The sequence below is a fragment of the Tenrec ecaudatus genome, chromosome 9, assembly GCF_050624435.1.
Source record: "Tenrec ecaudatus isolate mTenEca1 chromosome 9, mTenEca1.hap1, whole genome shotgun sequence".
Lineage (NCBI taxonomy): Eukaryota > Metazoa > Chordata > Mammalia > Afrosoricida > Tenrecidae > Tenrec > Tenrec ecaudatus.
The window spans coordinates 137388020-137403799 of record NC_134538.1 but is presented as its reverse complement, the minus strand read 5'-3'; the positions used below and the strand labels follow the sequence as shown (position 1 = coordinate 137403799).

General features: G+C 44.8%; 1 protein-coding gene across 1 annotated transcript in view; it reads left to right on the top strand.

Annotated features, from left to right (window-relative positions):
* CTTNBP2 (cortactin binding protein 2) overlaps positions 1–15780 on the top strand; it is a 161041-nt gene that overhangs the window by 6605 nt on the left and 138656 nt on the right. The window contains exon 2 of the mRNA XM_075558598.1: positions 7664–7771. Within this exon, the coding sequence (XP_075414713.1) occupies positions 7664–7771 (108 nt within the window). The remainder of the gene's footprint in view (positions 1–7663; positions 7772–15780) is intronic.

Sequence of the window (15780 nt, the reverse complement as noted above, 5' to 3'; positions counted from 1 at the left end):
TACTGAAATGAGAGCTGGGGCGGCAGTGGAGTCTGGAAAGGCGGAGGAGTGGGATTTGAGCGCCCTGCTGCAGAAAGGGGAGCATCGTGTGAATGAGAAGAAAAAGGAGGACTCGAAGAGCAAACCAGTTCCCTCCTTGTAGAGACATCCAAGCAGTAAACGCAATCATTGCAAAGCAGGATGTCATTCAAGAGATTTGAAATCCTTTGTGGGGGTACGAATGGTAAATTCTTAGATTTTCCATGGACATTCTTGGTGAAAACCCTTTAACTTGGTGAAGTGTGCGTTTTCTTAATGTAGAAAAAATTCTAGCAACCGGGGAAGGTTGATTTAATTTTCTTAATGTCAATGGAAATTCGCTCTTATTTTTTTTTAATTCCAAGAGGTGCTCCATTGCTTTCCAGCCCTTCGGAGATCCCCGAAGCACAAACCTTGCTTCCATTGCCAGTCCTAAATGCATTAATGATTAGCCTGCACGACTGAACTCGAGGGGAATGAAGTTTCTGTTACTTCTGAGCAAAGAGCCTAAATCCATTTCCCTCAGGTATTTCTCAGAGGCTTTTAGGCTCCAGGAATGACCTACATTTTCCTCAGCCCTCTAATCTAGTTACTCTGATGGCAGAGGGAATCAGGACGCATGGGGATTTAGCGATCACTTGGTTCAGCATACTCATTTTACTGATGAGAAACTCGAGACCCCAAGAGCTGAAATGATTTTGCCCTACATGGCCGGTCTTTGGTCAACCGCACCCCTCCTGGGCTGGCCTCCCAGCCTGTGTGCTCTCCTAATGCCCCCCTTCCTCCCTCCCACGTGAAATACGTTCATCAAATGTAAACAGCCCACTGGATTTCAAACTAGAGATGTTTGGGGGAACAAATACTTTGAGAACCAGTCTGGCTCTACATTTAGTTACCCTGGGTTTACTGTGCAGCCATGGTAAACTTGAGCCTTTATCAAGCTAAGACAGGACACACTGCTGGCTCACACTGTCTTCAAAGGGCTTCTGACAGCCCTGGTGTGCTGACTCCATGGATTCTGAGGATCTACTGACCCTGTTTAGCTGTGATTGCCAATTCTCTCTCCCACAAACAATCCGGTGTTTTAGTTAGGTTTTTTTGTTTTGTTTTGTTTCCCAGGTAGAACAATACACTATTGGCCTGTGTTCCCTTCTGGCAATTAAAGAAGACTTAATTCAGCCAGCTTCTGTTTCCTCTGCTCTCTCACTGGACTTGTACGATAACAGCCTAAAGAACGCCCTTTTCACCCCCAAGCAATTCAAAACCCTAGGAAATGCCTGTGCTGAACGGTAATGGTTTCAGATTGTAGCTTGTCTTTCCTATACCTCGATTCCAACTCATAGCAGCCCTATAGGACATGGGAGAAGTGCCCCTTTGGGTTTCTAAGGCTCTGATGGTTTATAGGAGTAGGTTAAGCCAGAAAAACCGAACTCATAGCCATTGAGTCAAATCCTGCTGATGAGAGAACCACCTCATTGGTTTTCTAAGACTCATCTTTCTACCTCAGAACAATTGGTGGGTTCAAACTCCTGACCTTGTGGTTAGCAGCCCAATGCTGTAGCCCACTACACCACCAGGGCTCAGAAATAGATAACCTCATGTTTCTCCTGCAGAGCAGCTAGTGGTTTAGAACTGCTGACCTTTCAGTTAGCAGCGCAACCATACCACCATATCTGCCAGTGTCTCTACATATTGTTTATGATTGATGTTATCTTCCAAAGAAGGCGCTCTCTCCATTTAGTGATTAGACTGTAGATTCACTGGGTGGATTTTCAGAACAAGGTGCTTTTTAAAAAGTGCCTATTCATTGGGTACTTCTGGGTGTGTGAGAGGCTCATGCCATTAACGATCAAGCAGCTTGGGTTTTATTGTTTATTTTGTCTTTACTTTTTTATTCTTTATAATTGCCTTTCCATCACTGAAAATGAGATCTGGGGGTTTGTTTTTGTTTGTTTGTTTGGTGTGTGTGTGTGTGTGTGTGTGTGTGTATGTAATTAGGAAACCCAAGTACTATAATGATAAAGTTTAGTCTGAAAGTTTTTGCTGTGACTTTTTGTTTGACAAGAATTTGGGGAACCATGGATACCTTAATGGAAAATTTCATTTTCTTATGTGAATGGCACTGTTGTTACCTGGTCTTTTATCTTTGTTTTGAAAAGTAGAGTCCGAGTTAGTGTTTTTGAAACCTAGACTTAGAACAACTCTTTATGCTCTTAAACCGAGAAGCTAGAATGACTTTATGCCCTCCTGTATCTAAGTCCTTCCATGTGAGTGTTAAGATAATTTAGTCGGGTAGATGTGCACCTCATACAAAAATTTTAAAAACTATATTGTTTTGATTTGGATTATAAGGGTTTTTTGTTTTTGCTTCTGGGTTTGTTTATTTTTCCCAAAATACCCAGACCAGCTTTATTTATAAAGTACCTTTTAAAAGCCCAGCATGTTTTCCTGTGTGTTCTTTTTCATCCTGTTTTGTCAGAATTGGGCATGGGACTATGGAGGTATTAGAGAATGGCAATTTATACATACAAGTGTCGTCCCTGTGTCCTTGAAGACCAGGAACTGGTAGTGTTTGTCTGGAGGGTGGCGGAGGGATAAAGGAGAGAGACAGACCTATAGGCAGGTAGACACACTATGTTTTAAGAAGATGCATCACTTAATGTAAGGTGATGGGAAACTTTTCTTTCTCTGTCTTTCCTTTCCTTTTCTTTCTTTGTTTCAATGTGTTATGGAACAATCTGTGGCTGGGTGAGAACCCCTGAAACAATGATTTTTATTTTAGAGAATTTCCCTTTGTATGGATGGCATTAACAGGAACAACAAAAGAGTGGGTTGCAGGTCTCACTGTGTGTTGCTGATGGCAGTGGACCCAGAGCCAACTCTCTGGACTTCAATACAAATCAGGGGCCTGGCTGTGCCTTTCATAATTTATTACTTTTTAAAATGGAGTGCTTTGCTTATGAAGCTTCAGGGAAGCAGGTACAATAAAATACACGATTAATTAAAATATTTAGAGCAACCAGCAGCAACATTAATAAAGCATCACCGTCTACAGCATAGGAGTAGAATTTCAGCAGACTCTCCCATGTCAGTGGGAAACAGCAGGCTGAAAGGGTCTGTCTGCCTTTCATCATCATCACTGGACTTGGGCTGGTAGCTTCTCAAAGAAGCAGACTCATGGCCAACATCCCATTCCTCCCCACGTAAACATCTGGGTGCTCTCAGCTTTAATAAAAACAGACAGCTGCCTTTATTTAGCACTGGCTTCATCCCTGAGCCCTTGTTTAATCCTCACAAGAACTCTGCAGGGTAGACGTGAAGGTTTCCACTATGCAGGTGAGAAAATGGACTTGGATAGCTTATACCAGCGCTTCTCAAAGGCTAATAGATAGCGTCAGCATCGTTGGGGAAATTCAGATGGTCAATCTCAGGACAAACACAGGCGCTCCCTGAATTAGACCCAAAGGTGGGGGTCCCCGGCATTGATAATATAACATGATCTCCAGGTGATTGGCAAGACCCCTCAAGCTTGAGAACAGGTGGGTTGTAAGCATTTCCTGGGCACTGCTGCACAATATGGGGGTTAGAATTTGAAGAATCGTATATTGGACTTGGGTTATACATAAGGAGCTATGATAAAGTAACATGTTAAGGAGGGGTCCCCTAAGGCTATGCATCCTTTATGCTTGCTGTAGGTTCCCCACGCCCCTTCTATCATTAGCTCCTGTCTCTTCAAATAACTGCTTCAAAAACAACCCCCTCCCAAACACCAAACTCACTTCCATCCAGTTGATTCTGAGTGACCCAGTAACACAGTAGAATTTCCGTTGTTTCAAACGCTGTTCCTCTTCACACGAGCAGAAAGCCACCTCTGTTTCCCAGGGAGCAGCTGTGGGGTTAGCACCCCAACAGTATGCCCCAGAGATCCTAAGTAACTCTTTCAAGCAGGGGGTGGCAAACTGCAGCTCTCTGAGTACATTCATGTGGCTCTGGGGTAAAATTGAAGATGAAAATAAAACTATCATAGTTTGCTTTATAAAATTTTCAAAGGACATTGTGTTAGTCCAGGTTGACTAGAGAGGCAAACCCAGAGACACTCATGTGTACAAGAAAGAGCTTTATATCAAAAAGCAATTGTTTATTGAGAAAACATCCTATCCCAGCCCACATCAAGTCCTTAAGTCTGATATTAGCCCATATGTCCAATACTAGTCCATACATTCCTCTTCAGACTCACACAGCACATGCAATGATGCTAAATGCAGGAAGATCACAGGCTGGTGGGTGGATCACAGTCTTGTGGATCCACTGTTGATGGAAGCATTTCAGTGCTGGCTCCTCCAGCTCTCTGTAGCTCTTCAACTTGAAGGTGAAAACACATACATACACACACACACACAGAGAGAGAGAGACAGAGAGAGAGAGAGAGACAGAGAGAGAGAGAGTTCCCAGAATCCTCCTGAGAAGGCCTTGCCCCCACAAGGAGGCATCGTCAGGCTGTGACCTGATTGATAGGCTAGACTCCACCCCTGCCCTCTTATCCTCAAGTTGACATGAGATTATGTAACTATCACAGAACATGATTCTGAATGGTGATTTCCTTTGCTTGTAAAAATATATTTAAGGCTCGCAAATAATTTTTAAATTATTGGGAAGGACGGGATTGGCTCTTCCATCTAAACAATTTGCTGCCCCTAGTCTAGTGCATATGAAAATTTGTTTTACTAATTTCAGGATAATAACGCTTTCACAAACGTTGTTCAGAGATCCACCAAGCTGTAGTCCCCCTTTCCTTTTATGCCATTACTTTGAAACTGACAAATGACCAGTTCAGGAACCTGCTGTGTGAAAGCCCCAGGAGTCGGTTTTGGGCTTTGCTTTGTTGCCATCTGTATCTGCAGGGGGCAAAACACAGGTACTAAAGGAGCTCTTCCTCACTTCTTGATAGAACAGCGCCCTTTCCATCTCAGTTGAAGGAACTTCGATGGTCGATACAGTGCTGAGGAAGTGCGACAAATTAAAGCATGCAGTTCCTACCCTGGTTCTGCCACAAGCTTCCTGGTATGCTGTCTGGCTTCTCTGAATGTGCTTCTAGCTAAAACAGAGCCACAATGGTATTGATTAGATTAGAAGCGAAGCATTCAAAATACAGTGATACCTCAGTAGTGGAACTCAATTCATTCCAAATTCATGTTCAAACACCCACGGAAAAGTTTGAGAACCGACCATCGTATTCCCACAAATAAAAACAATCGAAAACCAAATAATTGGTCTGAGGCTCCAAAATTACGCTTTAAAATTTATATTCCCCAGATTTTAAATCAGTATGGAAGCATTTGGCCTTCTCCCATATCACTGTCTCAGATACTCATTCCATGGAGTTGTCTCTGATTTATCCAAATTAACAGTCCCTTTCAACCTCCCCGCTGGTCTGGGCACTTTGTTTCATGGTGAACGGTTCCACACCTTTCACCGCATTAGCTGCTTTAATCACATTGCCCTCCCCACGATGTGGATAATGTTTCTTACCATGTTACCGCTGCCAAATCAGACACACAGCGACCTAATTCAAATTTTGCAATGACTTCTTTCTTTAACACTATAATGCATCTCAGTTTTTCTCTTACCTTTACTGGGATATCACTGATTTTCTTTAGCGCGATGATTATGATATTTTACACAAGGAAATCGCAAAAATCCCAACAAGCATAATGACGAATGTTTTCATGCACTCCCACAAGCATTATATGTTGTCCAGGCAAGAACGGCTCTTACACCGAAGGCTCACCCTCTGCGTCTGTGGCGAGAGGCGGCACGTGACTCACTCTTGGCGGGGACAGACTTTCTCGTAGAGTTTTGGTTTGATTATACAGCAAAGGGACAAACAATTGATCATCTTTTTCTCAAAGTTTTTGCTGCTGAGTCGTGGAAAGTTCGAACTTGGACGCATTCAGTAACTGAGGTCTGACTGTGCAGACCATCGGGTGCTGCCCATACATCCTGTTCTAGACATCTGAGGTTGCGCGGTGGTCGTTGGGTGCCAGGGGTCGGTTCAGACGCGCAGTGACTGTGTGTACAGCCGAACAAAGCACTGCACCATCCTCACCATTGTTCTCAGGGTTGAGCGCATTGTCGCAGCCACTGCACCAGTCCACTGTGTGTACTCTTCCTCTTTGTCATTGCCCCTGTCGGCTCCCAAGCATGATGGATGACCTTTCCAGGCCTCCTCTCTCCAAAACACGTCCAAAGTACTTGAGGCCAAGTCTCACCATCCTTACTTTTAAGACGCTCTTGCTGTACCTCTTTTGTGACAAGACGTGTGGTGTGGAAGGAATCACCAGAGTCCAGGTTTAAACCCAATCACTCAGTGGTTCTCAACCGGTGGGTCGCGACCCCTTTGGGAGTAGTCCAATGACCCTTGCACAGGGTTCGCCCGATTCATAACAGGAGCAAAATGACAGTGAGGAAGTAGCAACGACAATAGTTTCATGGTTGGGGGGGCAGGGGGGAGTGTGTGAAAGGGTCGCAGCATTAGGAAGGTTGAGAACCACTGCCCTAACCAGCCCTCTTTCTGCTGTAAGGCAGGGGTCAGAAGACCTACTTGTACTGTGTATCAGGAAAGAGGTCAGGCTTGAAGCCAGAGGAGTTGAGAGTCAATGGCTTCTAAGCAGTGGCATTTGAAGCTGTGAGATTGGCCAAGGTCATCCTGGGAAGGGGTGTCAGGAGAAGAGGGTGAGGCAGGGGAACACTGGGTGAGCCCCAGGACCTCAAGTTCAGTGTCAACCTCATGCATTCTAGGCCTGGCTCCCTCTCTGTATAACAACCGCTGATAACCAGATAGTGGGCTTCCAAATTCCGCTCACCACAGGACTCAGCTGACGGGACATGGGTGGTGGTCCAGACGTGGGGGTGTGTGTCCATGTGTTTGGCGGGGGTGGCGGAGGGGTGGGGGCACACCTTGGCAGAATGAAAGGCCTATACCTTCTAAAGGGTGCAGCTGCTGCTTGACTCTTGGCTCTGCGGGGATGTGAATCTGGGGTTACGCAGCCATCAGGGTTTACACGAGAAATCAGGGACCTGGACTCTCTGTGTGATGTCTTCAGACTCTTTCCAAATGGCCAAGTTAAACAAACTGCATCGCGATGTGGCTCAGGCAACCCACATCTGTGGACCAGATTTTGGCCTGCGGGCTGCCAGCCCATGGCCTCTGCTGTCAATTGTTCTGTAAACATGACCTACTATTATTGCATGTCCTGGAATTCGTTCGTAATGACCTCCCAGGAGGCTGAGCGCTGGGGCCCTTCGAGGAACACATCGGGGTTTCCTTGGCCATCCTTGCAACGGTTCCCCAACATACACTGGGACTGCTTAGAGGTGGACACCCCTCTGTTGTGGAATTTGGTTAGATTTCAAATCTAGATGTACAAGCTGGGAAAACATCTCTCCGTCAATGAGTGAGTGATTTGGGAGACAGACTGTCAGGTCTTAGTCTTCCTTCCTAGAAGGTCAGATTGAACCTGACCTGTCCCCCAGGGTATCTTAGATTGAGCAACAGGGATAAAAAACCATCCCTCCGGGACCCGTAGGACCTGGCCCTGGTTCCTGGGAGTAGCTTTCAATATGGCTTTCTTTGTTTGTTTTACAGAGAAAAGAGTTTGATGTGGACACGCTCAGTAAGTCTGAGCTGCGCATGCTCCTCAGCGTGATGGAAGGAGAGCTGGAGGCCAGAGATCTCGTCATCGAGGCCCTGCGGGTAAGACGGGGTCTCACAAGGCGGGGACAGTGTTATTCAAACCCTCTGGATCAGTCTCTTTTTACAAAGGGTCAACAATGCAGATCCTTATCTATTGATGTTTAGTGTGGTATGTTTAAAATGCTAACCTCAAATGTGCTTTTCTCTCCACATCCCATACCAACCTCAACCCCTAACTTTATAACACTCCTGCCCCCCCCAAGAATCGGGAATTGGAAGATCATTGACACGGTAGGGACTGAGTCTGAAGTGTTTAATGTGGAGAAGTAAATGGAAAATGCTCACATATCCTGTTATACTTCATGTGTTTATTTGATTCAAGACGTGTTTCAGGATATTGGTAGGTTGGTATCGTACAAATATGTGATGATAGTGAGGAAAAATTAAGAGCATCATATCCATAAGTGATACTGCTGATGAAAGATCGCTTTTCTTCCAATATAGATTACGATTTATTATTTTTCAAATATCATAGTTAAAAATATATATCTGTGTACCTATGTGTCCATACATATATGTATGTAGGAGTGTTTTTAAATATGCTTTCATCTCATCTCACTGTAATTTTTGAAGCATTTCTATAAGAGGTTGCCAAGGATTATCATCCTGTGTATTAATTAAAATGCCTCACTACAGGTTTTTTGTTTTTAAATAACTGATTTAATTTCCGTGATACAGAGTATGCTCATTGGGAAAGTTTGCACTTATTCTGGTATGTGAATCAAATTAATATTTTGCCATCGACTTTAACATTTGTTTACATGTAATTGGGAATTTTCTGACTTTTAGCCATTTGAGCAAGTACCAGATATATACTATACATGACACGTGGGTTTAGCTTATTTTACCAGGTGGCACTACCTCAAAAATTTTAGAGGCCATTTATTGTGACTCATGAAAGAAATCTAAGAAATGACAAGAAAGCTCGTCTTGGAGCTCCTTGTCCCCATCGAGTCCTCTTCAATCCACAGTGCGCCCACAGGGCAGGCCAGAACTGCCTTCTTGGGTTTCCAAGACTTGAAACCCAATTTTACAAGCGCAGACAGCCTCATCTTTCTCTTGTAGAGCAGCTGCCGGATGCAAACCATTGACCTTGAGTCCAGGAGCTCCTAGGGTGCTGGAAATAGGCGATGATGGACAAGCTTAGACATGATGGAAAAGGTAGACTTGGTAAGAAGACAATTTGTGGGGTAGGGAGAGCTAATTCCTGAAATTAGGTCTTTGGGGGCATTTAATGTTGGAACAGAGGGAATACTGTCAGCCCCTGGATTTGAGGAGAAAGAACAATCGCAGCCACTCCGTGGGAGAGAGATGAGGCTTTCTGAGAGTTGCAGACTCAGAAATCCACAGGGCAGTTCTGCTCTGTCCTCTGAGGTCGCCACAAGTCGGAGCTGACCCCACAGCAGTGAGGCACAGCACCTGCAAGCCACTATTGTGGGGCAGACGTTTCCTTTTTAATGACAAGTTGTACTCAGGAGATTTTGCATTTTCGTTATGAGAGATGATCCTCTTGTTCCACATTTGGAGCATTTGCCTTGCTGGCTCATAGATATTTTCTGGGGTGAACTTTCTTGGAGAAATGCTAAGGCCAGATTGGCACCAACATATGTGACCGCCCACCTGAGGAGAGTACCAGGGCACAGCCACAGCTGAGGTCGCATTGTAGCCCTTTGAGATCACACCCAGGTGGAGGGCTGCAGCTCCACAGTAGGTGTTTTCTGGTCCCTCTCTGTTGACGTGTGAAAGGCATCGATGTGGTGGAATTTTCCATTGCTCAGTGTTTGTGTGTTTACTAAAGTGTGTGTGTTTCCACATATTTTCCTTAACAACTCTGTGTATTTCTCTTCTTCACTGAAATGTAGTGTTTTTAAATGCAAGAGTAAAAGTAAAGGCTTGCAAATGATCAAGGCTTGCCAACGGAAAGTTGTTCAGAGACTTGCAGAATGCTAGGATTACAAGGAGCCCTCTGTGGTACTCCAGTCCAGTGGTCAGGTCTAGAGCCCTCTGTGGTAGCCCAGTCCAGTGGTCAGGTCTAGAGCCCTCTGTGGTAGCCCAGTCCAGTGGTCAGGTCTAGAGCCCTCTGTGGTACTACAGTCCAGTGGTCAGGTCTAGAGCCCTCTGTGGTAGCCCAGTACAGTGGTCAGGTCTAGAGTCCTCTGTGGTAGCCCAGTCTAGTGGTCAGGTCTAGAGCCCTCTGTGGTAGCCCAGTCCAGTGGTCAGGTCTAGAGCCTTCTGTGGTAGCCCAGTCCAGTGGTCAGGTCTAGTGTTTTAGTTCATGAAAATATTCTGTGACCTTTTAAATAATCCTGTAATGAAGTATATAGATAGTTGCATGTGTATTTAAGTTATATTAAAATTAAAAAAAAATGCGTTACTCTCATTGTGATCTAATGGAGAAAGAGCAGGAACGCAATGACCCTATAATGAAACTTGTCTTTAATCAGTGATTCTCAACCTGTGGGTCGTGACCCCTAGGGGGTCAAACGACTTTTTCACAGGGGTTACCTGATTCAGAACAATAACAAAATGACAGTGATGAAGTAGCAATGAAAATAATGTTATGGTTGGGGGTCTCCACAACATGAGGAAATGTATGAAATGGTCACGACACTAGAAAGGTTGAGAACCACCAATTTAGATGAATAAATGCGTAGCGCTGACCATCCTGGAAGACGTGCTAAAGCAGTTGACTGTTGTACCTGTTGGAAGCATCACCGTAAATGCAATGGCAGCAGAAGTGTGCTGGCCCTGCCTGTGCCCTTGCAGACTCTACGGCGGGGAGTGGATTCGTCACGAAAGAGGTGGTTTTTGAAACGGCAAGTGCCCCTTACTAACGTCCCACACAGAAGTGGGTATTTTGGCGATAGTTGCAGCCTTGAGAAAAACCAGTGTGTGTGTTTGTTACCACTGACAAAAACACGTGCCTGTGTAACAAGGAGTTATAACCTAGGCTCAGGCAGTTGTAATGGAGGTTCTCATGAATGGAACGAACAGCAGAAAAAGTGGAAGTTGGATACAGCAGTTCTTGCGTGTGTGTGTGAACCCCCAGTCTCCGAGAAAGCTATTAACCTCCCATATTTCCCAAATGCCTCCTCAGGCACAGCTTCTGTGGAGATACAGTGGCCCACACTCAACTCCTTTGATGATGGGTTAAGAACACACAAACAAAAAGGAGACCCACAATAATTATGACTTATCTGAGACCCCAAAGATGGCTTCACCAGAGGGTTAGTGGAAACTCAGTCAACATTTCCCAATCCATGCCATCCTGCCTCCCAGGCGAAACAGTGTATTTGGGGATTCTTTTTTTTTCCCTTCCAGTATAGTTTCTTTCTTTCTTTCTTTCTTTCTTTCTTTCTTTCTTTCTTTCTTTCTTTCTTTCTTTCTTTCTTTCTTTCTTTAACATTTTATTAGGGGCTCATACAACTCTTATCACAATCCATACATATACATACATCAATTGTATAAAGCACATTTGCACATTCCCTGCCCCAATCATTCTCAAAGCATTTGCTCTCCACTTAAGCCCTTTGCATCAGGTCCTCTTTTTTTTTCCCCCTCCCTCATGTGCCCTTGGTAATTTATGCATTGTTATTTTGTCATATCTTGCCCTATCCGGAGTCTCCCTTCCCCCCTTCTCTGCTGTCCCTCTACCAGGGAAGAGGTCACATGTGGATCCTTGTAATCAGTTCCCCCCTTCCAACCCACTCACCCTCCACTCTCCCAGCATCGTCCCTCACACCCTTGGTCCTGAAGGTATCATCCACCCTGGATTCCCTGTGCCTCCAGCCCCCATATGTACCAGTGTACAACCTCTGCCCTATCCAGCTCTGCAAGGTAGAATTCGGATCATGGTAGTTGGGGGGAGTTGGAGATTCTTAAAGCTTTATGCTAACTTTATTATAAGTAGAGCATTGTGTTCATTTGCTTCTCTCTCTGATTATGTTTAAGAGTAGATAATAATATTCTTTTCAACACCTGTGGGAACCGGCAGTTAACAGTGTAGGGGTGGCCATACTGACCTCTGGCTTCTGTGTTGCCACAAGGCAAGGGTCAGACATGCCTCCACTCTCCATCCTTCTGTCCCTCCTCTGACACCAACCTTTCCTTCCACAGCAGACGACTTCTGTGCTGGGTTCACTGCTTGCTTGCGATGGCTCCACAGATCTCACAGACAGCACTCATGATGAAGGTGGAAGGGCGGTTACTTAGGAAGCTCACAGGCCCAGATCAGAAAATGTGAAGGACACAGCGGTTGGGTCACAGCAGCACCTCTCTGCAGCCAACAGCCAAGCCTTTCTCTCACCCTCAGCTGCTCAGCCATGTAGCCCCTAGACCCTCTCCATGGCCCAGGAAGCCCACCTATTGCTCCGTCTCACAGTCCTGTGGTCATGACAGGGCTCTTCTGTCTCATGGTTCTCTTGCCTCGGCCTCTGCTCTTAGCCTGGCACCCCTGCTCTGCCCATAGTCTCTGGTGCCTCTGCTCTCAGCTTCTCACATTTCAGACCGAGATCTCCAACTGGCTGCTCTTCCAGTGCTCCTGGACTCTCTCTGCCTGAGCTGTGTCTTAGGTGCAAGGGAAGGGCTTGGATGGAGGTGCAGCTTTTGTCTTTCAGCAGACCGTGTGCTCCGGTCCATTAGCCTAGCCCCCAGCATTATACATCACCTACGGAGTTATGGCTCAAAGGCCTGTATTAACTGACTGCATTCAGGAGCTGTCGTGAACTCACTGAAACCTCCCCTGTGGAAAATCCTGCTTTAAAGTAATCCAGGTCAAGGAAAAGTATGTTGACAAATTATCTGCTAAAATTAATATTTTGTTTATTATTCACATCCATTTAATTATACATAAAACATTTATGTAGACATTAGCATATCAATTATTGCATGCTATCGAGTTGATTCCAATAAGTAGCAAACTCGTGTTCACTCAGAGTAGACGCGCCCCTGAGGGATTCCTAGCTGACATCGTCACAGAAGTAGATCCCCGTCTTGCTCACGTAGACCCTGTGAGTTTGAACTGCCGACCTTTCAGGTAGCAGCCGAGTGCCTAACCCTTGTCCCATCAGGGCTCCTTTAACAACGGCTATAAGGACTCGGAGTACAATGGTTTTCTTAAGAAATATTGTCCCCACATCAGACTTCCAAATGGAAAATGTGCATTTCGAAGCAATTTTGTAATGCTTCGAAAATGCCCCACATGGTTCACTTTAAATCTGCATGCCAAGTTTTAGGCAGCATTTAGTTGCCTGGTTTTTTCGATGGAAAAAGACCTTCAGGGCTGTTCCACTCAGCGCTGGCATCTTTATGTAGAACAAAGGCAATTTCTCTTGATTGAAAATGCTTCCACTCTGGTTCTGGTGTACTAAGAGTACGGTAAGAGCTTTCCTCTATGACATGTCTGCTAAATAGTGATAAAGGGGTCATATCCTGGGTTTTCCCAAGTGAAACGGGCAGCCTTTCGTGTTTCAGAATCCACCCATGATTGCCGGCAGTTAATTGAGGAACACATGATTTTTTGTGTGTGTGCCGTTCATTTTAATGAATGAATGAATGAACTTGCTGAGCAGAGCTGAATCCATGAAAACAAATTAACTGAAGGTCCTTTCCTGACTGCCGAGATAATGCCTTTGTTCCCTGGATAGAGAAAGGACGGCAGCGGAGAGCAGGCATTGTATTGTTTCTGCAAGCAAATCATCATCTTCCAATGCAAACGGCCGCTGATTTTTAAAGAGCATTGCAGTTTGCCCAGCAAGGTTCTCGTTTCAACATGGGAAATAACCATTTTGATTCCACTTCACCTCTGAGCATTTTAATTTCCCTCGATGAACATTAACCATTAGGGAAGAAAGAGAAAAAGGATACCAGGCACAAGCGATGCTCTTGTACATACACGGATTCAGAAATGGAGGCGTTACTGCTGGGAAATGGCTGCGTTGATTGATGTGGTCGTAGGCTCATCTAATAAGCCGCTGAGGAGTCCCTGGACAGTGAATGGTTAAAAGTGCTTTCCTGTCAACTGAAAAGGTCAGCAGTTCAAGCCCCAGAGGTGCCTTAGAAGAAGGATCTGGTGATCTTCTTTTAAAAGTAGCCATTTGACAACTGGACATCCCCTTACAGAAGGGGCGCGGGGAGGAGACGAGCCCATCAGGGTGCAGTGTAGCAACGATGAAACATATAACTTGCCTCTAGTTCTTAAATGTTTCCTCCCCACCAACTATCATGATCCCAATTCTACCTTACAAATCTGGCTAGGCCAGAGGAAGTACACTGGTACGGATGGGAATTGGAAATCCAGGGAATCCAGGGAAGATGATCCCTTCAGGACCAGTGGTTAGAGTGGTGATACCGGGAGGGTGGAGGGAGGATGGGGTGGAAAGGGGGAACCGATTACAAGGATCTACATATAACCTCCTCCCTGGGGGACGGTCAACAGAAAAGTGGGTGAAGGGAGACATCATACAGTGTAAGATATGACAAAATAATTTTAAGTTATCAAGGGTTCATGAAGGGGGGTGGGAAGGGAGGGAGAAAAATAAGGAGCTGATGCCAGGGGCTTACGTGGAGAGCAATTGTTTTGAGAATGATGAGGGCAATGAATGTACACATATGCTTTATACTATTGATGTATGTATGGTTTGTGATAAGCATTGTATGAGCCCCCAGTAAAATGACTAAAAAAAAAGATAGGAATCGCCAGAAGGTAGAGAGCAGGGGAGAAAATGGCACAAGGTCAGATGCAGAAATGCAAAACCAGACAGACCGTGCTGGCTGGTGAAGTTCATGGTGAGGTTGGATGTCATATGACATCCAATGAGTGGCCATTGAAGTGTTTATGCTGGAGAACACCAGAAACCTGATGTGTGTTTCATTAAAAGATCTCTCGAATAACAATCATTTTATTTTTCATTAAAAGTTTTAATGTATCCAATGCAAACTTTTTCAAAGGAGTAAAATACCACAAAGACTCCCTAGCTGCTTGGTGGATGGTGGACAAGGGGATCGTAGGAGAGCGAGGTTGGAAGCCGAATGCCCTCAGTTGGTTATTGCATAGATGTGAGAACATTTCAGCTGCTCCTGGCTCTACCCTGCTACCCTGTCAGGAGACATCAACGCCGATGCTCTCTCATCGCTGTGTTACATTGAAGTGAATTGTGTTTGTCTTCAAACCATTGGGATTAGCTTGTTATAGTTTTTAGTTAAGGTGTCGGGTGATTAACATTGATAAAGTGAGAGTGGCGATACTGGGAGGGTAGAGGGAAGGTGTGGGAGAAAGGGGGAACAGATTACAAGGATCTACATATAACTTCCTCCCTGGGGGGATGGACAGCGGAGAAGTGGGTAAGCGGCGGCTCTGGATGGTACAAGATATGACAAAATAATAATTTATAAATTATCAAGGGTTCATGGAGGGGGGAGCAGGAAGGAGGGAAAAAATTAGGAGCTGATACCAAGGGCTCAAGTAGAAAGCCAATGTTTTGAGAATGAGGGAAACATGTACACAAGTGCTTGAAACAATGGCTGGATGGATGGATTGTGATGAGTTTTATGAGCCCCCAATAGAATGATTAAAAACAAACAAAAAAACATTGATAAGGTAAATTCTCTTCCTGATGTTTTTGGAAAGGCAAAAATCTACCTTCCATTGTTTCCACCCCCCTCCCTAGTTATTCTTAAAAGCCTTCTCCATTCAGATCTGAATGTTCCCATATATTTCTAAAAGCATTCATGCTATTAAGTTCCTTTTGAACTTTTGCTTAAAAAAAAAAATAAGTAGCAGAAGATTGCCTTCATGCTGAAAGTGACCTGGCAAGAAAGCCACATATATTTCAACACTGTCTGAATTGATTTTGCTCTAATACCACCATGTTCACTTCTTGTATAAGTGGACAATTTCAGTGCTTATGTTCACCCAGTTGCCCCGTAGAGCCCAAACAAAAATAAAATGCAAGTGCTGATAAGCATTTCAGCAGCCCTGATCCCTTTAGATCAGTGGTTCTCAATGTTCC